The sequence below is a fragment of the Zalophus californianus genome, chromosome 7, assembly GCF_009762305.2.
Source record: "Zalophus californianus isolate mZalCal1 chromosome 7, mZalCal1.pri.v2, whole genome shotgun sequence".
Classification (NCBI taxonomy): Eukaryota; Metazoa; Chordata; class Mammalia; order Carnivora; family Otariidae; genus Zalophus; species Zalophus californianus.
Window position 1 is genome coordinate 108,763,879 of NC_045601.1, and position 22,794 is coordinate 108,786,672.

The following is a 22,794-nucleotide window of genomic DNA, read 5'->3' on the forward strand; positions in this document are numbered from 1 at the left end:
CCCCCAGGAGCCGGGGCCGGTGCCAGGGCTGGTGGGTCGGGTGCGCCATGGCCCTCGGGCCTAGGGCAGGGAGGGCCGGGGCAGGGGGGCTTAAGTGCCGGGGCTGGTTTGGGGGTGAGACATCAGGTGGAAGCAGAAGGCACTCCACGTGCTGGCTGCCTACTCCTCTGTGGCTGCACCCTCTCCCGCCCAGAGTCACCGAGCCTTCCTGGCCCAAGTACCGGGCTGAAGAACTAGGGTGTGTGTGTGCATTGTGGGATTGCGGTCTCCTGAGGAGAAAGGAAAGCCAAGGCTGGGTCCCCAAGGCTGCCCTGGTGTTCCCACGTGCTGGGCAGCAGCAGGAGTGATGGTAAGGATCATTCCCTGGCCTGCAGGCTGGCTCCACGGGCACGTGGCCTTGGCCGCATCCATGCCATCCAGAGGCTCAGCGTGCCCGGACAGAGCAGGAGGGGGCCTGCCAGGGACCCCGTCCTGCCCTCTCACGTTATCAACCAGGTTCCAAGGCCCAGAGAGGGACAGGACCTGCCTGAGGTCACAGCTGGGCAGGGGGATAGCCAAATGCAGGTCTTCTAATACCACTGTGTTCTTGGGAAGCATCCGAGGCTTTTGTGCCAGGCCTAGGGGGCCCTGTGTCTCGTTCTGGGAATTCTGATGGGTGGGATGGGGTAGAGGTTCAGAAGAAAGCTGATTTCTCTGGAAGCTTCCTTGTACCTGGGGAGGCTGGTAGGTGGCCAGGAAACAACTGGAGAACCGAGCAGTGTAGCCACAGGCAGGACGCTCAAGGGGACCAGGTGTCCAGGAGGTGGGGGCAAGGGAGCAAGGAGGGGAGGGGGAAGGAGCTGCCCGCTGAGCAGCAGGGTGAGGATATGGCAATGTGTGTGTGAGAGACAGGCAGGCAGGCAGAGGGTCTGCATGTGTGGCTAGACTGTATCTGTGCATATCACAAGGGTAGACTAGGAAGAAAGAAGAAACCTTTCTAGTTTCTTCTCTCCATGCTTCCCTCAGCTACATGTCCCCTGTCCCCCAAAGCCCAGTGGCAGTCTTCCTGGGGCAGGCCTCATGCCAGGCTCCCGCTGGTCCCTATGGGACAAGACAGGCGCCTCTTTGGTCTGGGATTGCCTTTGAAGCCTCTCCATGTGCCGCACAATCACTGTGCCTTGCCCCGGGTCAGCAGGCGGGCCAGCCAGCAGGCGTCAGCTCCCACCCCTTCCTGTGGGATGTGAGCTGGGACGTGGGGCTGATGGGCCTGAGCTGTAGGCACGGAGGCCACTGAGCAGGCCAGGAGCTGCTGTAGCTGCCCTTCGCCTCCCCTCCCCTTCCTTTCCCTCCTCCCCACCTCCTGCCTGAGTTCAGAGATTTAAAAGCAAGCCCCTGGCCCCCCTCACTCCTCCCCCCACCAAGCCCTGCAGCACCCCCCCCCCCACCAAGGCCTCCTGTGGTAGGTCCCCTCGAGACAGGTGCCCTGAGTGCCGAGTAGGGTGCGCCCTGGGTTTGAGTTTCACTGGGCTTCCACTGATGTGCTCTGTGCAGACCACCCTTCTGGAGCTTTCGTTTCCTCTTAGAATTCACTGTTTGTTCCCCAGTCTTTATTCATCACAAACAGGGGATTGTTCAGCCTGTGCCAAGAGTGGTCCCACTTGGCCAAGTGATTATATTGCATGAGAGAGACAGAGGCCCACGTCCCACTTGATAGCCTTTATGTCTGTCCAAGGTCGGGTGACACTCAGCCAGGGGATGGAGGTGAGATGAGACATTCCCTCTAGGGGAGGGTCCTGGAGGGAACTTTCCCCGTGTGATGAAAACGCCCTCCGATTTGATCGGGGTGGTGATTACACAGGGGTACACACCTGTAAGAATGCACCGAGCTGTACACTTTAAATCTGTGCATTTTGCTGGGATAAATTGTATCTTGGTTAAAGGGGAGAAGGCCAAAACATTAAAATAAAAATATTAATTACTGACCTCTACTTCCGAAACCAGTAATACATTATATGTTAATTAATTGAATTAAAAAAATAAAAGTGTTCAAAAGAACATACCACTGACCCCATTCTTGCTCCTGGTACCAAATACCTTCCAGTCAAATAGTGCACACTTAGCAAGGGTGAGTGTGATTTCCGTTTGCTCTTTTTCTTTTCTTTCCTTTTTTTTTAAAAGATTTTATTTACTTATTTTGACAGAGAGAGAGACACAGCGAGAGAGGGAACACAAGCAAGGGGAGTGGGAGAGGGAGAAGCAGGCTTCCCGCTGAGCAGGGAGCCCGATGTGGGACTGGAGCCCGATGCGGGACTCGATCCCAGGACCCTGGGGTCATGACCTGAGCCGAAGGCAGATGCTTAACGACTGAGCCACCCAGGCACCCCCGTTTGCTCTTTTTCAATCTTGGAGGCAGCCAGAGGGCCCCAATGTTGCCTTTCATGACCTCCAGGGAACCACTGGACCAGATAACAAACCACCTGAATTATGAAGCATCTCCAGAGTGCCAGGCACTGTGCTAAGTACCCTGCCTGCCCATGGTCTCTTTAGAACCCGGGGGTAGGATCACTATTACCCACATGCCTCTCCCATTGCACTGCAGTGAATCATGTGATATACAAGCTCTGGAAATGGAAGTCTTATACAAACGCAAAGCTTTTGGAAAGGAAACAGAGAGGGTGCCCAGTAATGGGAAAAGCTGGCCAGAGGCCTTCCTGCCCTGTCCCATAAGGAGAGACGAGCTGGGGTTGCTGTTACGCTGCTCTGCCCCAGCCTGGGGTCTTGATATGGTGTGTGTGTGTGTGACCGTTTCTCAAAAGAAACTTGAGAGGAACAATAAGAGGAGACTGGTCTAGGGATGCCCTAGGTGGGCATGGACAAAGGGGACAATAAACAGTGACAAAGTGGTGACATCTCTCCCCTGCCCACATTTACATCCTTGCAGAGGATCCCATACCTAGCATCCCAACTTAGGTCACAACCATTTTGGGAGAGGTAGCCCCAGCTGCTAAGCCCCACTTGACTGATGGAAAGACTGAGGCTAGGCTGAGACATTGAGTCAGGCTCCTGGGAATCTTATCCTCCCCCCACCCCCTCCCCAGCTCTCTTTGGGACTGGGCCAAAGGATGCCCCCCCTCCCCCAGGACCTGTGGGGACCGTGACCACCTTGGCAATTTCAAATGGCTGCCACCTATGGCATGGGGATTGTGTGCACATTTTTGTTCTGTTTCTTAGTTCATCAGGCCTTCCTTTGCCTCTGCCAGAGGGAGTTCAGAGAAGACAAAACAAACCAGGTCCTGGAATCTTCCCCTCTCTTCCCTTCACAAGGCTGGAAGGTTACACAGGGGGTCACAGGGTTCTTTCCCCGGCCTCTGGGAGCCTCAGGACCTGTTCAGGAGGCCTTCCTTTAGTGGTTGGTTTGATTTCCCCTCCAACACCACTGGGCAGGCTCCCGCACAACTGGTAGTTTGTAAGAGCCTGGATCAGAAGGAAACTTCTTCCGACCACAGAGGCACAGAACGTAGTAAATGGCTTAAACAGGCATCCCGGCGGCTGGGCTGGTACCCTTTGTTGTTTCAGCCACGAGACATGTATTTTTCTGGGAATTCAGGAAATTATCTCTGCCCTTTGAGGAAGGGCAGAGTTTTTTTCTGCTTGCATTTGGGGATTCTAGACCATTCCATTGTCCCAGGCACCCGCTGGGCCCCTGGACTGGCTGAAAGAGATCAGGTGACTGAAACCCTTTGATGGTAGGGGGTTTCTTCAGTGGGAATCCCTAAAATACAATGTAGCCACTCCTGCCCCAAATGCAGGATGGAGGGGCCTAACTCTCAACCCCAGGGGCCGGCCTCACCACTCATTAGCTCTGTGACCTTTGGCAAGTGACCACCTCTCTGTGCCTTTTTCCTCATCTGTAAAGGAGTGAACAGTATTGGAAGTAACCGTGATATTCCAGTGCGGTGCTTCAAGCACACCTCGCACATAGTAAGTACACCATCGGTGTTGTTAGTATAAAATATTGTTTTCTGATTAGAAACATGTACACATGTGCATGATAAAAAAAGGAGTAACATTCCAGAAAGTAAAAATTAAAAAAAAATTCATGATTGATTGCATCATCAAAAGAAGTTTGATATGTTCGTATATTTCTTCCCTAAAGGGTTTTCTACATACAGTTGCACATGGTGATGATCAGATCTTATGTACAATTTTGCCTTCTACTTTTTGTCACTTGACATATCTATCCCTGGCTTACCAACTGGAAACATAACATTCCGTCGGGAGGAATACAACATAATTTATTTAACCATCCTACTGTGGGACATTGAGATTATTTCTCATTTTTCTCTATATAATATGATGGGCATCTTGATGCGGAAAAGCCTTTGTGTGTGGGATCACCTCGTGGGGCTGGTGGCTACTTCCTCGACGTTTTGAACCATATGGCCAGATCGCTTTTCCAGAGAGGCTGCCCCTACCCTCGGCCCCGTTGTGTTGAGGTTGCGTGGTGCCGAGGGCATTTTTAGTCCCTGGAGCCACACTTGGGCAGAGCTGAGGGCCATTTGTTCCATTCTTCTCTTAAATTATAAGGTCCGCCCTCATTCTTATGTAAATTTTAATGATAGTATAAACACACATGCAGAAAAGTGTGCACATTGTGAGCCACCACCCGCATTTTCATAAACTTGACCTTCCGTGTCGTCAAACCTGCATCAAATCACAGAACATTACTAGTCCCCCCAAGGGATCCTGATTTCTCACAGAAGATTCGTTTTGCCTGGTTGAACGGTAGAGACATTGATGGTGCTGGGTGTGTTTTTGTGGCTTCTTTTGTTTAGCATTGTCTGCGAGAGGCGTCTGTGTTGTGTGTAGCAATAGTGGGTTCTCTCTCATTGTGGAGTAGCATTCCAGTGTGTGTGTGCGCGTACCACAACGTCCTTATCCATTTCCCTGTTGACGGACGTCTGGTGTTTTCTGGCTTGGGCGCTATCCGTAGGGCTGCTGTGAACAGGTGTGTCCTCTGGGGAGCCATGGATGCTTCTTTGTTGGGCGTCCACTTAGGAATGGAGTTGCTGAGTCATGGGAAGTCTGCTTCCTGCTCCAAGTCTAATTTTTATTTTTTTTTAAGATTTTATTTATTTATTTCGAGGGAGAGAGAGAGTGTGTGCGTGTACCCTCAACGCGAGTTGGAGAGGGGCAGAAGGTGAGGGAGAGAGAATCGCAAGTGGACTCTGCGCTGAGTGTGGAGCCCCCATGGGGCTCAATCCCATGACCTCAAGATCATGACCTGAGTGGAAATCAAGAGTTAGATGCTTAACTGACTGAGCCACCCGGGCGCCTCTTCCTGTTCCAAGTTTTAAAGGATCACCTGGAAGGCAGAAGAATCTCCAGAGAAGTTCAGGCCCCACAGTTAATTGAGGGTTCCTGGCTCCACTTAGAGCAATTTGAGGAGCACTGCATGATTGTGCTCCCTCTGAAGGCTCATGTCTGGGGCTATAGTGGAAACGGAGTTGGACCTGGGTCCTGGCCCTCCAGGTCCGGTTGGCATGTGACTTCTGACCCTCTGGTGGCCACTCAGTGTCCCCACCCAGGGTCCTCGGCTGGCTTAACAACCGTCACACTGAGGAGGGCAGGGCTTGGGCCAGACTCTGGGTGGAACTGAAGACTCTGGGTGGAACTTTGGATATGACTGGAAGCAGGTGGGGCCCTCACAACCCCCTGGAAACTGCCCTGCTTTCTTTTCCCCTTGTGTGAAAAGAATCACAGAGGGCACCTGGGTGGCACAGTCAGTTAAATGTCTGACTCTTGGTTTTGGCCCAGGTCATGATCTCAGGGTCGTGAGATCGAGCCCTGCCTCTGGCTCAGTGCGCTTGGCACAGAGTCTGCTTGGGATTCTCTCTCCCTCTCCCTCTGCCTCTTTCTGCCATGTGCGCTCGTGTGCTCTCTCTCTCTCAAATAAATAAATCTTTTGAAAAAAAGTAAGAATGAGAAACTCTAAGAACCCTGTTTACCACTCCCCAGGCCACAGGTAACCACTCTGAACAGCTGGGGGTATTGGGGGAGCCCAGAATAGAAGCTTGGGAGTGGGGGCTGTGAACCAGGCAGCCTGGTTTAAGTGTCCATTCTGCTACTCATCCGCTGTGCAACCTTGGGCAAGTTATTTCACCTCTCTGTGCCTCAGTTTCCCCCCTGAAAACTGGAGGCAATAATAGTGGTCACCTCATCGGGTTGTTGTGAAGAAAGGATGAGTTAATATGTGAAAGCGCATAGACCAGCCCTGCCCCAGGGCAAGCATTCAAGAAACCTTCTGATCCTCCTAGTCTGTTCTACATGTTTACCCATGTTCTGTCTAAATGGGCTCAGGCTCTACATTTTATTCTGTAATTTTCTTTTTCCACTCAATGCTCAATCTTTGAGGTCTTTCTAGCTGAGGCTTTTCTGTTCTGGGATCCTCTCTCTCCTTGCCTGTCCCTCATGGAGGCCAGTGATTTCTCCCAGTCTTCCCCCTCCCCCGGTAGATATCTTCCCTTAGGAAAGCTTCAGAGCCAGTTCATACTGATGTGTGAATGTCTGATGAGGGAGGCCCCCACACAGGCTGAAACCAGCCTGGCCTTGACCAGAGATGTGCATGGCTTTGGAGGCAAGCCCAGCATCTGTCTGTTAGTGGATGCCTAAGGGCATGCTAGGGAGTCCCACACACCCACGGTGTTTCCTTGAATCCTCACAACAACCCAAGAGGCAGGTGCCCTTCTTGGCTCCATTTGACCAAAGAGAAAACCAAGGCACAGAGAGGTTAAGTGGCTTTCCCAAAGTCACCCAGCCAGTACGGGCGCGTGGGGGATGGAAGTGGGGAAGGGCTTCAGCTGCATCTGCTGGATTGGGAAGCTCATTTTGGCCACAACAAGCTGGAACCCAGATGCAGCTTAGGGCAGGGGTAGTCAGGTGGGAGGTTCTGAGTGAACAGCAGGGCAAGGGAGGCGGGGATGGCTGGTGGATTCTGGGGGTGCAGAGAGGGGCGGCTCTCGTGGTCTTGGCTGAAACTTCAGTCCCCGCTACCTCTAGAACTTTTCTAGCGGACTGGGGAGAGGCAGGACTTCTCTGGGGTGTTAGACCCCCTAGTCCCCTCAGGAGGGTGTTACCTGGGGGTGAGGCCAGGGGAGAAGGTTCTCTAGGGAAACACCTAGCCCTGGTGTCTGCACATAGTGGGCACTCAAGGCTTCGAAAATACCAAATGCATGAATGGTGGGCCCTTCCCAGGCCGGGTAGGTCTGGAGGTCAGATGCGGGGGAGGGTTCGGGGGTCATTTTGGTTCTCCTGCGTCCCTCCTCCTAGTTCTTCCTGCCCAGACTAGGCGCCGGGGGAGGCTGGGAATGGTCCCACAGGCGTTGAGAGTGAGCAGGTGTGCTTGAGGGCTGGGCAGGGAATGGTCTCTCTTGGGCCACCCCATCTGCCCTCAGATGCCCTCAAGTCCCTTCCTTAAGCCTGTACGTATTCCTGGCAGGGCCAGGGGAGGAGGCTGGGCTGTGGAGGGAGGAAGCAACTCTGTGACTGGGGTGACAGCTTGCACAATGGCGGGGGGGAGCGGGGGAAGCCTCACTCTGCTGTGCCCCTGGGCCACCCTCTGTCAGAAGACTGCGGACAGGCTAAGGCTCCCAGCACCTTTCAGTGCGCAGATAGCTCACCGGTCACAGTTCTCTGATACCCTCTCTTCCCGGAGGCTCACAGAGACCCGGATGGCATTGGTCGGGCAGGGACTGCCACTGGCATTTTACCAATGAGCAGAGCGAGAGGCTGAGCAGGACGCAGCCCAGGTTCTCCCGGGGCAGAGCCAGCTCTAGCTCAGCTGGGGATGGGCACCCAGCCCTTTGTCAGAGCAACAAGGGGCTCCTTCTCCCCCAGTCCTCCCCGTGCCGGCTGGCACTGCCAGGCCCCGTGCCACCACCCACCCAGCAGGGACCAACTGAAGTCAGATTGTTCCCCGAGGGGTGCGAGCATGCAGGGCTGCAGGGCGTGCAGCTGCAGGGCAGTGGGCTGGGCTGGGGTCAGAGCCCGTGAGGTCTGCAGGGCTGCAGGGGGCGGCGGGGGGGTGGGCAGCTGGTGAAGACAGGCTACCCCTCTGTAGGAGCATAGGAAAGGGGTAGAGGCTGCAGCTGTGTCCCAGCTGCAGGACAGAGAAAGGGGTAGAAGGAGGGGGTGCCTGCTCCTTTCTCCTTGGGGGACTGTCCTGATGGGAGCTGGCAGAGAGACCCTTGGGGCTGATTCACTAATTCCTGGCCCTGGGGCGGGCGGGGGGGGGGGAGGTGGGCAGAGAAGGGAGGAAGGAAGGTGAGTAAGGGTCACTGAGTACTCAAAGCTCTGAGGCGGATGGTGTGGACCTCTTTTGCAAGGAAGCAGCTGTGGTGGTAGAGGGAGCTCTGGGTCGGGATCCAGTGGCTTGGGCTCCGTTCGTGGTCCTGAGCCAACCAGACATGCAGCCTGGGACAAGCTCCCTCCCAGCTCTGCGTGGAGACCACCCCGCCATGCCCCGCCCCGATGGGCTGGGGAGCCATGCTGGACTGGGTCCCAGCTCTCTCTGTCCCCAGATACTTAAGGAGAAACAGAGGCATAATAACCAGAACTACCTCGTGGGGCTGTTTTGAGGTTAAAGTGCCTGGAACAGTGCCCAGCACAGAGTAAATGCTCAAGTAGATGCAAATTATTACTATCTCCATGATTTTCACTGAATATTTGCCAGTACCTTCCACGAGGTACTTAGTGACTTAGTCTGGCATTAGGCGACCCTGCTTTCCTTTGTACCCACTCCGCAGAGGTCTGGGTCTCCTTCTTCGGACCCCTGGGGCGCAGCTCTGGCCTCTGGTCTGTACTGCAGCTGACTCGCTCAGCCCTGTGTTTATCCTTTACTTCCTCACTCAGCCTACCGAGTGCCATGTGCTGTGCAAGACACCATCTTTCCACTTAACATGTTCACCAAGCTTCTGACGGAGAACTTGGTTACAGATGGGAAGCTGAAGCTCAGAGAGATGAAGTGACTTGCCCAAGGTCACACAGCCAAGACGTGGCAGAGCTGGGATTTAAGCCCATGTCTGCCCTGTTTGATAATGCTTGCTCAACCATGAAGTCATATGGCCTCTTGCAATGTCCCCAAGATGGGACCCTCTGCGAGAACCTTTATGGAGTTGGGGAACCCCTGGGGGCTCTGTACCTCTCAGGGAGTCTTTTAGCTGGGAGGGACCTTAGAAATCACCGAGTCCAACTGTTTCATTTTGTGCCTAGGGAGACAGAGCCTCCAAGGGAAGCGATGTGCCAGGGTCCCTCAGGGAGCTAGGGCCTGCAGCTGGCCTCAGTCTGTCTTTTCCTCCCTCTTTCCAGACTAGACCTGGGGCCCTCAGTCCACCATCCCACTGAGACCCCTCCACGATCAGAGCTGACATCCTGGGTGGTGGGAGCCCTCCCTGGGCCCTTGGAGGCCCAGGTGCCCTAAAGTGTCCCTTTGCACAGGCCTATAATGGCCTGTGGACTTGCTTTTCTCATTCACTGGACCTTAGACTCCATGAGCTCAGGGACTATAGTTAGCTTGCTGCTGTATTGCCAGTGCCTGATTCATAAATAGTAATCATTCCCTGCACACATTTGCAGAACATCTACCGTGTCCCAGGCCCTGGGCTAAAGGCTGAAGGCACAGCAGCGAACAAGGCAGACACAAAATGCTTCCCCTCAGGGGAGTTTGCATTCCTAGTGAGCAAGAGATAGACAGTGAATGAAATAACTAAGCAAAAATGCATAATGGTTAGGATGGTGATAAGTGTTATGGAGAAACACAAAGAAGGAAGGGGCATAGGGAGTGTTGGGGGGGGCAGGTAGGAATTTTGCAAGTTTGAATAGGTTAGTCATGGAAGGTCTCTGTAAGAACGGGACTTTTGAGCCTTTGAAGAGGTGAAGGAATGAGTGGTATTTGGGGGAGGGGCATCCCAGACTGAGGGGAGAGCAAGTGCAAAGGCCCTGAGGTGGGAGCGTGCCTGCTGTGTGTTTGAGGGATTATAAAGAGGCTGGTGGGTGTGGCTGGAGCAGGTGGAACAAGGGAGAAAGCAGGGGGAGATGCGGTCAGAGGGGACCGTGAGGTGGGGAGAGATCACAAGAGGGCCTTTGGGGGTAAGGACTTCGGCTTTTACTCAAGGGACATGTGAACCATTGATAGTTCTGGGCAGAGGGAGGGACAGGATCTGACTTAAAAGGTTTAACAGGATCCCTGTGATTACTGAATTACGAGTAGAATGTTGAAGAGCAAGAAAGGAGGGAGTCTGAACATTAGGAGGCTCCCTCAGGAAGCCAGATAAGGCCCGCTGTGGGCGGGCCCACATTGCTGGCGGGGAGGTGGTGGCAGAGGGGACATTCCTGGGGTCAGAGCTGCCAGGATCACCATGTGGCCTGACGGAAAGAGGGGAGTCAAGAGTGACTCCAACCTTCTGGGGCCGATCAGCTGCAATGAACAAAGAAGGGAGGGTCTCCGTTTCTGGCCCAGGAAGCAGGAGACTTGGGGTCAGGTCTCAGCTCCGTCACCCTCTTGCTCGGTGACCAAACCCCTTCTCCCCTCTGGGCCTCAGTGTCTTCTCCTGTACGATGGCTGCAGGTGCCCAAGACCCGGTGCTCTGAAGCGGGCCGCGCCTCACAGACCTGCCCCCCGCCCGCAGGGAGCCGGTGCCAGTGGCCGCCATGGCGTCGCGCATCGGGCTGCGCATGCAGCTCATGCGGGAGCAGGCGCAGCAGGAGGAGCAGCGGGAACGCATGCAGCAGCGGGCCGTCGTGCATTACGTGCAGCAGCAGCTGGGCGGGCCGCCCACGCCGGCCATCAACACCCCAGTCCACTTCCAGTCTCCACCACCTGTGCCCGGGGAGGTCCTGAAGGTAGGGCCTGTCCCGAAGGCAGGGCCTTGTCCCCTCCCACCCTGGCTCCGGGACCCCTAGAACCCTCGCCTTCTCCCCACCGCCCCCAGGTGCAGTCCTACCTGGAGAACCCCACCTCCTACCACCTGCAGCAGTCCCGGGACCAGAAGGTTCGGGAGTACCTGTCCGAGACCTACGGGAACAAGTTTGCCGCCCACATCAGCCCTGCCCAGGGCTCCCCGAAGCCCCTGCCGGCTGCCTCCCCGGGGGTGCGGGCCGGACATGTGATGTCCTCCTCAGCCGGCAACAGTGCTCCCAACAGCCCCATGGCCATGCTGCACATCGGCTCCAACCCCGAGAGGGAGGTAAGTGGCTGCCATGAGCAGAGCTGGTGCCAGGTGCTCTGCTCCTGGGATGCCTAGTCTAATGGCAGAGGCAGGGTGCCGCTGTTAGAGTCCCTCCCAGTCCGAGGGGAGACACAGGTCTGCCCTCAGGGAGGCCCAGTCTCCCAGGAGAAGCATCATCCCTACTTTTCAAAGCTTTCCTAGGGAGAAACAGGAGCCTCATAGAGGAAAGCCCAGCACACCTGCAAAGCCATGTCCAGACAGAAGGTATATAAAGCAATCTTTTGGCTCCTTGGGAAGAGCGTTGGCCTTGGGCCTGTGGTACCTGGACACCTCATCCCCTCTCTGGACCTTTTTCCTTTTCCCTCTGAGATGAGCAGGTTAGGTGAGGTGGGCTCCAAGGTTAGGTGAGGTGCGCTCCAAGGTTAGGTGAGGTGGGCTCCAAGGTCCCTTCAGGTCAGTGGCTACCCCCGTGCCCCTTCCCTGTGCCTTTCTCCTAGTGGGCCCTCCTCAGATGGACTTTTCTCTTTCAGTTTGATGTCATTGACAACATTATGTGTCTGGATGACGTCCTGGGCTTCATCAATCCTGAAACTCAGATGCCCAACACGGTACTGCTGGCCGGGGTGGGGTGGGAATGTCAGTGGGAGGAGGTGGAGGTTCTCCAGTGGCCCTGAGCCTGGAAAGAACTCGAGACAAGGTCCTCACCTGGGCAGAGCTGTCTTGCTGCAGAGATGAGAGTCGCCTCTGTCAGATCATGTGAGCAGAGCCCAAGGCTGAGCAGAATTATGACTCCAGAGAGGCGTGCCTAGCCTGCGTGCATGATGGGGCTTCAGTGGGGAGTAGTGGCTGGCAGTTGGGGAAGTCTTCAGGGGGCTGGGTAGGGGATGGGGCAGGAGGTAGTGGTGCTGGGCCTCAGCAGAGGGGAGGCAGGGAGAGCATTCCTGGAGGGGAGCAGTGTGACCTCGAGCTGATGGATTCCTTTGGGATCTGGGGCTTCCCTCTTCTACAAAGCCTAGGACCCAGCAGAGGACAGGCCTGTGTCCCTCACCCCATGGGACAAGTGCTAGGGGGCTGGCTTTGTCCCCTCCCTCCAGCAGCCTCCTGGCAGTGTGAATGCTCTCTGGGCCTCCCAGGCAGAAGTTCGGTAGCAGAGGGGAAGGGGCCAGTCTTAGACTCAAGAGGCCGAGCTTCTGGCTTTGGCTGTGACCCTGGCAAGTCCCTTAATTGTTCTGAAGCCCACTTTTCTCAGCAGCAGAATGGGGATATGCCATCTACCCACAGGATTGTGGGAAGGTTAGATAAGGCAAGGAATGGGGGCTAGCTCTGCACAGGGTGACAGATATTTGCCCCGAGCAGGTGGAAATGTGGGTGTCCCTGCCCCTTTTTGGAAGGTCCTAAACCTCAGCTGCTCACTCCTGCCCCTCGGGCCTGTGCCTATTACCTTGACTCTGGCCCTAGCTCATGCCACTGAGGGGAAGCCGCCAGATCTTGCAGTACGAAGTCCAAGAGTCAGTCCGGGATCCCTGCCGCCCTGGCAACATTGCCCAGTGGCTCAGCCGGACTGGTTGGGGCCAGTTGGGTCTGAAACCTGCTGCCACCTGAGCACTGAAGGCTGGGAGGAGGGAGAGGGCCAGAGGGCACAAGTGTCTGGTCCCCTCAGTGGTTTCCATGTATCTAGTAGGGTGCTTGTGTCCTACCGAGGCTTCTGGGCGATTACCCCAGAGCTCCAGTCTGTCCCTGCTGGGCCCCTGCTTCACCCCCCACTGGCTGCCCATTACGGAATGCCAGCATCTTTGCACGGCCGATCTGCCCCCGGCACCCTGTCCGCTCCCGCAGCTTGAGCTCCCGCGGGGACCGCCAGCTCTGTCCGGCCCGAGTCTTTGCTCAGCCCTCAGGCTCTTCCTCACTGCTCTGCTCAGGACCCAATTCAGGTTCCACACCCTCCAGAAACCATTCAGAAACTCCAAAATAGATTAGGTGCTTCTCCTCTGGGCTTCCCAGTGCCTGGGACTTAATCCCCTCATCTGTCACCCCTCAGGGCTGATCACTCCACGGGGGTTCCAGCCACTAGGCCACTAGGCGGCGCCTCACTCAGCTCCTGACCCTAGACTTGCCCGTGGGATTGCCGGGTGACGAGGCCTGGGGTGGATTCTGACACCCTCGAGCTCCTCTGGAGGAGCCCTTAGAGCTGGAAGTGGGGCGTGGGGGCCTGGCTGTCCCTGGGATGATGGGCCCCAGGGAGGGCCCCCTGCAGAGGGGGCTGCTCACCACGTCCCTCTCCCCGCCTCACCCCACAGTTGCCCCTGTCCAGCAGCCACCTGAACGTGTACAGTGGTGACCCCCAGGTCACAGCCTCCCTGGTGGGCGTCACCAGCAGCTCGTGCCCCGCTGACCTGACCCAGAAGCGAGAGCTCACAGGTACCACCTCCCCGTCTCCCCGGGGCCCTGGCTCCCCATTCCTCCCTCTTCTCCCTCCCTCCCAGCTCCTCTGTCCTTCTCGCCTGACCTCCAGATGCGGAGAGCCGGGCCCTGGCCAAGGAGCGGCAGAAGAAAGACAATCACAACCTAAGTGAGTCCCACCGATGCCTTGTGTCCTTGCGCTCTCCTGAGCTGCCTAAAAAGCCTCTGACCGGAGCCTCAGGTTGGGGGTAGGGTTTACTTGAAAACAAAACAAAACAAGCCATTCTGACCTGCATGGGTTAGAAAGGCTTCCGCACCCAAGACCTTAAATCCTCCATTGATGGGACTGGATGGGTTCAGCAAGGCCTTCTTCCCACTGGCCCTGTTAGGAGGGGATGGGAGAAGGGGCCGGGCGGTGGGCGGGGGGGGGGGGGGGGGGGGGGGCAGCGATATTCATGAAATCCCCAGGACTTCAGAAGGAACGGGTTTATCAGGTCAGATTGGTTCCTTTAGGGCGTGGAGCCTGGGAACTCTCTCAGGAGGGAGGGAGTTCCAGCCCTGGGGCCCCGCGGAACGCTGCCCCGGGCCCCGGGCCGCTCTGCTATGCTAACCGCTGACGGGGTGCTTCGGCCTGGCCGAGCCCCTTGGTGGTTCTGGCCTCATTCCCACAGCGATCCCTTCTGTGGGTCACTCATTACTTCCCAGAAGGGCCAAGGCCCCCCCCCTCCTGGGCTGGGCCCCTCTCCCCGCTGGGGTCCTCATCCTCCTAATTGCTCCCTCCGGGATTTGTTACCTTTAGTTGAAAGGAGGCGGAGGTTCAACATCAATGACCGCATCAAGGAGCTGGGAATGCTGATCCCCAAGGCCAATGACCTGTGAGCGGTTTCTGGGGGAGAGGGGGAAAAGGGAAAGGGTCGGGGGCTGGGGGTGGGGCTGCGGCTGCTGATGTGTATTTTCTGCACTGTGCTGGTTGCCAGGGGCAAGGGCCGGGAAGAGAATCCCTTGGTTGGGCGCTGCCTCCTAAGAGCTTATCATCTGTTAGGGGAAAGAAGATTCCCCCCTCCGCCCAAATCAGACCAGCTTGAGACAGATGAGCAAAATCCTGGAAGTGAGGCTGCGGGGGTCAGCCCGGGGGTGCTTCCTGGAGGAGGAGGGGTCATGCTGGGAACCTCTGGACTCAGACTGGCACAGAGGGGCCCAGGGCTGGGAGGAGCGAGAGTTGAGGACGGGTGTGGGTTTTGGTGGCAGGAATGGAAGGCTTAGGGAAGGAGGCTGCCCTGAATGGTTGGCTTCCATGGGATTCGCGAGGTGGGTAGTGGCAGTGAGGTCACCCGGGAGGGTGTGCTGTGTGCAGACGGAGAAGGGCCTCCTCCACAGATCAGGGTTGGTCGTGTCTGGGGTTTGTAAGCCGCTTTGGGACAGGCGGCGGGAGGCTTCTGGAACCAAAGCAGGGTTTTCTTTTGACCTGCCGAGCGCATGGCGAATACTTGGCCACTCGGCCGAGCCTGCACCTCTGCTTTGGCCTGGCCTGCAGGGACGTGCGCTGGAACAAGGGCACCATCCTCAAGGCCTCTGTCGATTACATCCGGAGGATGCAGAAGGACCTGCAGAAGTCCCGGGAGCTGGAGAACCACTCACGGCGTCTGGAGGTGACCAACAAGCAACTCTTGCTCCGCATCCAGGTCGGGCCCATGCACTTGGCACTTGCTGGGTAGCTCTGACCCCTGGCCCCGGCCTGGCTCTCGACCTCGGGGGCAGTGCTCATGCTTCCGAAGTTAGGGGAATGGGAATGATGCCCAGGAAGAGGGAGGACAGACGTAATGGTTTTTTAACAAGCCATGCCTAGCAACTTTAAGCAACAAGGACCGGCTAGAGGTTCTGTTCTGTGAGACCCTTGTTCTGGGACCCAGGCCAGTGGACAGGCGCATCTAGAGCTGGCTCTTAAAGCCATGTACAGCAAGGTGACACTTATCGCCTCTGCTCACATTTCCTCGATCAGTGCAAGTATGTGCCTACAGCTAACTTCAAGAGGGTGGCAGAGTGCAGACCTACCGTGTGTGGGGGGGGGGCAGAGAGCTAGAACTGGGGGAGTGCCAAGTCTCCCCAATGGGGACAAACTAAAGAACAAGGCTTGGGAGACTCCTGCCTACCACCTGGAACGAGGGTTCTTTCTAATCCTGGCTGTGGCTCAGGGTCTCTGCCTTCTTTGGATCTGAGGCTGGTCATCTATACAAAGGGCACATGGATGGCGGTTTTTAAACTTCTCGGTTTCTCATAGGAGGTAATACAGTTGGCATTGCAATCCAGCCACACTCAAAGGAAAAATCAAAGTTTCATGAAAGAACCGTCATTCTTAATAGATGCAGTGCATTCTGATCATTTCTATTCTCGTCTAGTCTAGGCAAGCCTATTTTCAATTGAAACAAAAAGAGAGAGCGAGCTGGTCAAGACTCACTACAGTGGTTTCACAACCCACTAATGAGTTGTGACTTGTAGTTTGAAAAAAACACTGGTCTAGACTCTAGAGCCACCCTGTACTTGCTTCCAGCTGAGCCATGTTGGGTGCCACAAGGGGAGGGGCAAGGGCTGCAGCGGGGGAGCTGGGGGTGGAGTCAGGTAGCTGGCGCCCATGGGTGTGTGCCCCCAGCCCCTTCTCTCTGCGCCCCCCGCCCCCCTTGCAGGAGCTGGAGATGCAGGCTCGAGTGCATGGCCTCCCCACCACCTCGCCATCGGGCGTGAATATGGCTGAGCTGGCCCAGCAGGTGGTGAAGCAGGAGATGCCCAGCGAGGAGGGCCCCGGGGAGGCCCTGCTGTTGGAGGCCGAGGTCCCGGATCCTGAGCCACTGCCGGTTCTGCCCCCCCAGGCCCCGCTGCCCCTGCCAGCCCAGCCACCTCAGCCACCGTCCCCATTCCACCACCTGGACTTCAGCCACAGCCTGAGCTTTGGGGGCGGGGGCGATGAAGGGCCCCCAGGCTACCCTGAACCTCTGGGGCCAGAGCATGGCTCCCCATTCCCCAACTTGTCCAAGAAGGATCTGGACCTCATGCTCCTGGATGACTCACTGCTACCACTGGCCTCTGACCCTCTCTTCTCCACCATGTCCCCTGAGGCCTCCAAGGCCAGTAGCCGCCGGAGCAGCTTCAGCATGGAGGAGGGCGATGTGCTGTGACCTGGGCTGCTGCCATGCTGGGGAACAGGGGTGGACCTGGGGGCTGGGAGGGCCGGGGCCACCTCCCTCCCACCCCTCGGGCTGCACTTGTGTGTGACATAGCCAACTGCCCTGCCTCATCACTCCTTCCTGTTGGCCCCCTGTTTGGACTTAGTGCCTGCTTGGCAGCGTGTGGGGGCAGGAGAAGCCCCCTGCCCGGCTCAGTACTCCCCAGGGATCGCCCTCTTGATAGGGCTGGGTAAGAATAGGCCTTCAGCTCAGCTCCTGGAGGTGAAATCATGAGGGGAAGGGAGGGGACAGGTGTGCTAGAGGTAAGAAGAGGTGTCCTGGGAGGGTTCTGTCTTCTGAGTCTGATCCCCACCCCTGCTGGTGAAGGAGGACATGCGAGAGCAGGGGGTTCAGGAGATTCCTTCTCTGAGGCAATGACTGGTCCAGGGGATGCCCAGGCCTGCCTTTTTGGGACTCAGATGGCCACAAGTCTGTCCTCCAGCCTGGCACCCCCACCCCCCTTTGGTGCTAACAGCTCTCTACCAGATGGTGTGAGGGCGGGGGCGGAAGAGGGGGCGCTGGGTTCCTGCTAGAGCACGGGGTCACTGCTGGAAGAGCAGCTCCCTCCAGGCTCCCCACTTTGTGCCTTTAGTAAACACTGTGCTTTGTATCTGCTTGTCCTGTCTCTTTGGAGTGATCTGGGGTAGACACAAAGGGAGGATTCAACCCAGTGCCCACCACTGCGGGGGGGGGGGGTCAGGGTAGGGGGAGACAGAGAAGAGGAAACAAGCCCATCACCTGGTTTCCCCCACCTCCCAGACTTACCTCAAGGGAAGCCGGAGATGTAGCCCAACTTAGGGGGCTTGGGGACTGAAGGGGTCATTGTCCCTCCTCGTGGCCACAAGATGGCGCTGCAGCCACGCTGGTTCCACACCTCCAGCGGTGGCCTGAGACAGCTGAGCTGGGTGATGTGGGGGACCTGGGTGATGTGGGGGACCTGGTTGCTCACAAACCAAGTCTGTTCTTAGCTGCTGCTTTGGGGCACCCTTAGCTCAGACTACCACTGGCCCGGGGTGGGGGGCATGTTTCTCCTGTTGCCGAATGCCTGTTCTAGTGGTCACCTCTCCAGAGTTTTCTCCCTCCCTGGGTGGGTGGATGGACACCTGTTTGAGAAGGTACGGTTGCCTGCCCCATGGAGGCAAGGCTGGCCCCTCTGCTCTTTGACAGTGTCTCTAGCAGGACCGGCTCCCTAGTAACCGAGGAGCTGAGTCCTCCTCTGGGTTTGGGGAAAGGGAGACCCAACTGAGCTAATTTGGGAGGTGTCAGGAGTATTGGACTCTGGGTAGAGTCAAGGATGAGGGCCCTGTTCCCTGCTCTGGCCCTGTCTGCCAGTGAGGCCTTGGCAAACCCTTTCCTCTCTCCGGGCTTCTGTTCCCCAACCCCAGCATAATTCCCATATGCCTCTGCTCTGAGATCTGGGATTTTATGACCTCACCAGGATGGGGAGGTGGGCTTGGGGCAGTGAGGGGCAGAGTGGCAGCTTCTTGAGTCCCAGCTGTCTTGGGGGGAGGGAGGAGAGGGTCTTTGGGGGCTTTGCCGAGTTCTCTCTCAACTTCCACAGTCTTCAGGCAGAGACCAAAATGGTTTTCCCCTCATGGGGGCCCTGAGAGGCCGAAGGGGCCTAATTAAAAAAAAACTCCCTGGATAAAAATGGCTAAGAGGGCAATTTCCTCCGCGCAGAACTGGAGATCAAATCAACATTGGAGCAATTAACATGTGAGGGGAGAGAAGGAAAGGGAGCTGGGCATGTGGGTGCTGATGGTGGCTGGATTGGTCGAGGCTGCAGGATTAATCTCAAGGTCAGATGGAGCCGTGGATGACCTTGCAGAGTTTGAGCAAGCCCAGGGGCCCCGCCCTGCTGTGGGAACCCTCCTTGCCTTAGGAGCACGCCCCCACACACACTCAGCCCCCTCCTGGACTCTCACTGGGAGCTAGGTGATGGGCCCAGGCTTGGGCCATGTTGACACTGGAGGGGGTTGGGGTCTGGGAACTCCCAAGTCAAAATGAGAACTCTGTCTGACCCTCTTCTTCATCCTGGGGATTCAGTCAATGGACTGGAGATCTGCCCTTCTGCTCCCTCATGCAGCTCCTCAAGACCGCTGTATTACCCCCCTCTCCACCTGCCTGATGGCTTCCTGTCCCCTAGGTCCTTCAGCCCGGCCACCACTTGCAGCCTGGGAAGCAGGGTCTGGACCGGCCTTTGGGCCCGACTGAAGGTGTGAGGGGTTCTGCCCACAAGAGGGCGCCACAGAGCCAGGACCTGGCCACCGCGGGCGCCCACTAGTGGGGGATGGTGGAGTCTCAGCTTTATCGTACGTTGCAAGCGGTCGGCCTGGGGGCCCGGCCAGTCCTGCGAGTTTGGTTAAGGCAGGCACAGGTGCTACCTCTAGCATTTCAACAAGCCACCAGCAAGGGTTCGTGTATCTGAGACTGGTCTGCGTGACCCTTAGCTTGTGGCTGAAACAGAGGCCGGCAGCTCCGGACCGGTGGTTATGAACATCTCTGAATAAATAAGAGGGGAATGCTTTCTTCAGTCAGACTCTTTATTGGTAGACAAGCCCCTCCCAGACTTCCAGTCCACGAGGGGGAAATTATTTTTTAAAAGGTAGAGTGGGTAAGCGGGCTGGTGTGGATGGACTGGTCCAACCCCCTCATTTCACTGAGGAAGCCCTGGCCTTGGGAACAAGCAAAAGTGTCAAAAGAGATTGGGGTCTGGGAAAGGGGTCCAAGCTAGGTAGGGGAAGGATGAGAAGCTGTCGCACCCTTAGGTCCCATGTGGGGCCCCACAGTGGGAGGCAAGGTGCTGGGCGCGAGGATCGCACCATCCTCAGCTCCACTTCCTGTGTGTGTCCCCACCAGCTGCCACCTTCTCACCTCCTTGTACCGTGAGGGAGTTGGGATCTGAGTCCCCCAGGCTAAGACAGGCATATTCGCCGGCGTGTATGCCTGGGAGGGTGGCTTCCCACCCCTGCCTTACATGGAGATGTCCCCTTCTGGTCGTTTGGACAGGCGGCCAGGAGTGGCCATGGGCCCTGCTCAAGCCCGGCCGGCTGGCACTGGCTGTCTCTTCCTTAGTGCCTAAGTCCTCAGGGTCAGGAAGTCCTGGACATCCGACCGCGCCTCCCCGAGGCCCGCTCCGCCATCTCTAGGACAGGGCTGTCTGGGAAGCCGGAAGGGGAGCAAAGCCTGGAAGGGGAGCGAAGCCTGGAAGGGGAGCGAAGCCTGGAAGGGGAGCAGCGGGGCCTCAGAATGTCCTCTGGGATTTCCATCAGCCACTGCTCCTTTGAATCGAGATTTTTCCCTCACTGTTTGGAGAACTGACTTGGACGAGAGTCCAATACACACTCTGGATCTTCCCCCCACCACACACACACACACAGCCCCCTAAAAACGAACCCCAAGTGTAACCCTGCTGCTCCAAACCCACGCCCCCTCCCCATCTCAGAGCCCGCAGCCCTCCACAGCCCCTCCTGGCCACCTGGCTTATCAGCTAGAACAGCTAGAAAGAGCCCCCAGGAGTCAGCTCCTGTCCCTGCTGGGGACCTGCTGGGACCCCCACTTCTCAGGGTCCGGCCCCCACCCCCCTCGCCTGCTCCTTTAGCCTCATCTTTTTTCTTGGCTCTCTCTTTTCCGAGGGGGGCAGTGGAATTTATACAATATTTAAGCAGCCAGAGCCGAGTCCAGGAAGATATTATTAATGTAACAGGGACGGGCTGCAAATGCTTTTGGACCTGGTTACAATTAGAGGGTGATTTTTCTAAAGGTCAATGAATTCAGATAATATCCACAGGGGGGAGAGAAATTTAATACCTTTTTAGTGAATTAATTAATTATAATATTATATCGGCTTGGGGTTCTTTTCCAGAGTGATTACGGGAGCGATCCGTCTTCCGTGAGGCCGGGGAGCGGCGCCCACCGCCAGCAAGGACCCTGTCTCAGGGCTCAGGATGGGGCCCCGCCTGCTCCTCGCACACACCCCTGCAGCGTCCAGGGGGCTGGAGGAGTGGGCAGGCCCCGGGCTGGAGGAGAGCAGGCACAGTGATTGGCAGTGCCCTTTCTCCCCAGCCCGTGTCCACAGGCCCAGCCCTCCCCTGCCGCTTTTGCCGCTGAAGAGCTGCAGCCTGGGTTATGGCCTCCTCCTTTCCCCTTGGAGAAACTGAGGCCCACAGGACTCAGAATCTTGCCCGGAGCCCTACTATGAGTTAAGACAGACCAGGGTGGCAGAGCTGGCTGGAAATAACGAGAAGACTGCCCTCCCCCCCCCCCCCACCGCACCTCCCAAACCATGTCTCTGGAAAATCTCCACTGGCCAGAGGCCTAAGGAGCCGCCTGTGAATTTACCCTTTCAGAAAGAGGTTCTTCAAAGGTGTGGCACGGGCCCAGGCTCTGCCAACACAATGAAAATGCCCCACGAGTGTTGATAAGTCAAGTTGCCGCCAGGCTTGGTGAAGGAATAGCTCAATTTCTGTCCCCGGAGGGACCTGAAAGTGCCCAGGGCAAGGCGCTTTCCACCTGCTGGTTCATTCATTCATGTGATCCACCATTCACGCAACTCACCTTTGTGGCACCCCTGCCATTGTGCCATCGCAGATAGACCGAAACAGCCCTTCTCGAGGCCACTCCCCACACCTTGTCTTAAGCCCCAGTTGTTCCGTGGTTTTCCATTCACTCAGCACCCACTTTGAGCAGCCCCCTGCTGGATGCTGGGGATGCTTGGGTGGCTAAGGGACAGCCCTTGCTCCCTAGGAGCCAGTCTCTCGGGCAGGTGGGGGCAGGGAGACGGCTACAGAAACCACAGGGAAGATTGAGCGAGAGGTTTAAAGAAAGGGAGGGATGACACTAAGCTGAGTCGTGAGGACCAGGCTGACAAGGAGAGGGAGGGGGCATTCAGGACACGGGGCACAGTGTGAGAAGACCACCCCTGCCCTCCTGACTGGAAGACTCTCCCAAAGACCACCAGGTTCTGGGTCCCGGAAGGCAGGGGGCAGCAAAGCCAAACAGGCCTGGTTTAAATGTGGGTTCTGCCAGGCCTTGCTAGGTGATGGAGAGGGGAGGTCTCTGTGCCTCAGTTTCCTCTCCTGTAATGAGGGATTGCAAGATATACCTCCCAAGGCTGTTGTGGAGATAAAGGAATAACTGAAAGGAAGTGCTAGGCCTAGCATCTTGCCCACGGTGGGGCTCCCCACATCACAGTCTCAGATGACCCCTGACGGGGTGACAGGGTGGTGGGGTCAGGGCCCGGCTCTGGTTGTGCCTTTGATTCCTTTTCCCTCCCGACGCGGTGCCAGCAGAGGTCCCAGCCTGGAGACCTTTCCCGGGCAGGCAGAGACCAGCGTTTTTCTCCCCTGCTCAGCAGCCCTGCGTTCCCTTCCCGCTCTGGGCGCCCTCCTCAGCCCTAGCTGCCCCTCCAGCCCCTCCCCCACCCTCTCCTCCCTTTCCCTGTGCTGCGGGCTGGGGAGGGCCTTCCCATTGTACTATCTTTGGGCCCTAAATTAAAATTGATGACATCTTGAAATGAGCAGTGAGGGTAATTTTGCTTCTGAGCCGGGATGCTAATGAGGCCCCTTAATGGTGCCAATGTGGAGCTGACGGGTCGTGTGTCACGCGCAGCGGCGAGGGGGGTAATGGCCGAGGTAAGTGCCAGTAATTACACCCTGTCTCGCTGTATTTTGGCAGGCCTGGTGGGAGAGCGGGGGCTCAATCTCCTCCAGGGGGGCCACCCCCCACCCACCGCAGGCCTGACAGCCAGAGATACCCCCCTCGGCCCCGCCAAGCCCCTCATCTCCAGCCCCACCTAGAATGAGGGGCCAGGGCGCAGCCCCTGAAAGCTCAGACTGCGTGTGACATGGCACACACAGCACAGTCATGCCACTGGGCACCCCCCCCACCTACTCACCCCTGCAGCTTGGGCGCACACCCCCCCTCCGTGCACACAACACTCACACGCATTCTCACCCATTATGCTCCCCCAC

At 57.0% G+C, this 22,794-nt stretch overlaps 1 protein-coding gene across 8 annotated transcripts in view; it reads left to right on the plus strand.

Moving 5' to 3' along the window:
- The window catches only part of TFEB (transcription factor EB), a 55,700-nt gene extending 38,268 nt beyond the window's left edge, over positions 1 to 17,432 (plus strand). For 5 of the 8 annotated variants that reach the window (XM_027602936.1, XM_027602940.1, XM_027602939.1 and 2 more), the window contains 8 exons: positions 10,665 to 10,878; positions 10,968 to 11,222; positions 11,735 to 11,812; positions 13,502 to 13,622; positions 13,717 to 13,773; positions 14,404 to 14,479; positions 15,139 to 15,286; positions 16,286 to 17,432. In XM_027602936.1, coding sequence (XP_027458737.1) covers positions 10,687 to 10,878; positions 10,968 to 11,222; positions 11,735 to 11,812; positions 13,502 to 13,622; positions 13,717 to 13,773; positions 14,404 to 14,479; positions 15,139 to 15,286; positions 16,286 to 16,774 — 1,416 coding nt within the window. In that variant the 5' untranslated portion in view covers positions 10,665 to 10,686 and the 3' untranslated portion in view covers positions 16,775 to 17,432. Of the gene's footprint in view, positions 1 to 10,603; positions 10,879 to 10,967; positions 11,223 to 11,734; positions 11,813 to 13,501; positions 13,623 to 13,716; positions 13,774 to 14,403; positions 14,480 to 15,138; positions 15,287 to 16,285 lie in introns of all 8 variants that reach the window. The other 3 variants (XM_027602935.1, XM_027602938.1, XM_027602937.1) reach the window with 1 other exon arrangement.
- The last annotated feature ends 5,362 nt before the right edge of the window (positions 17,433 to 22,794 follow it).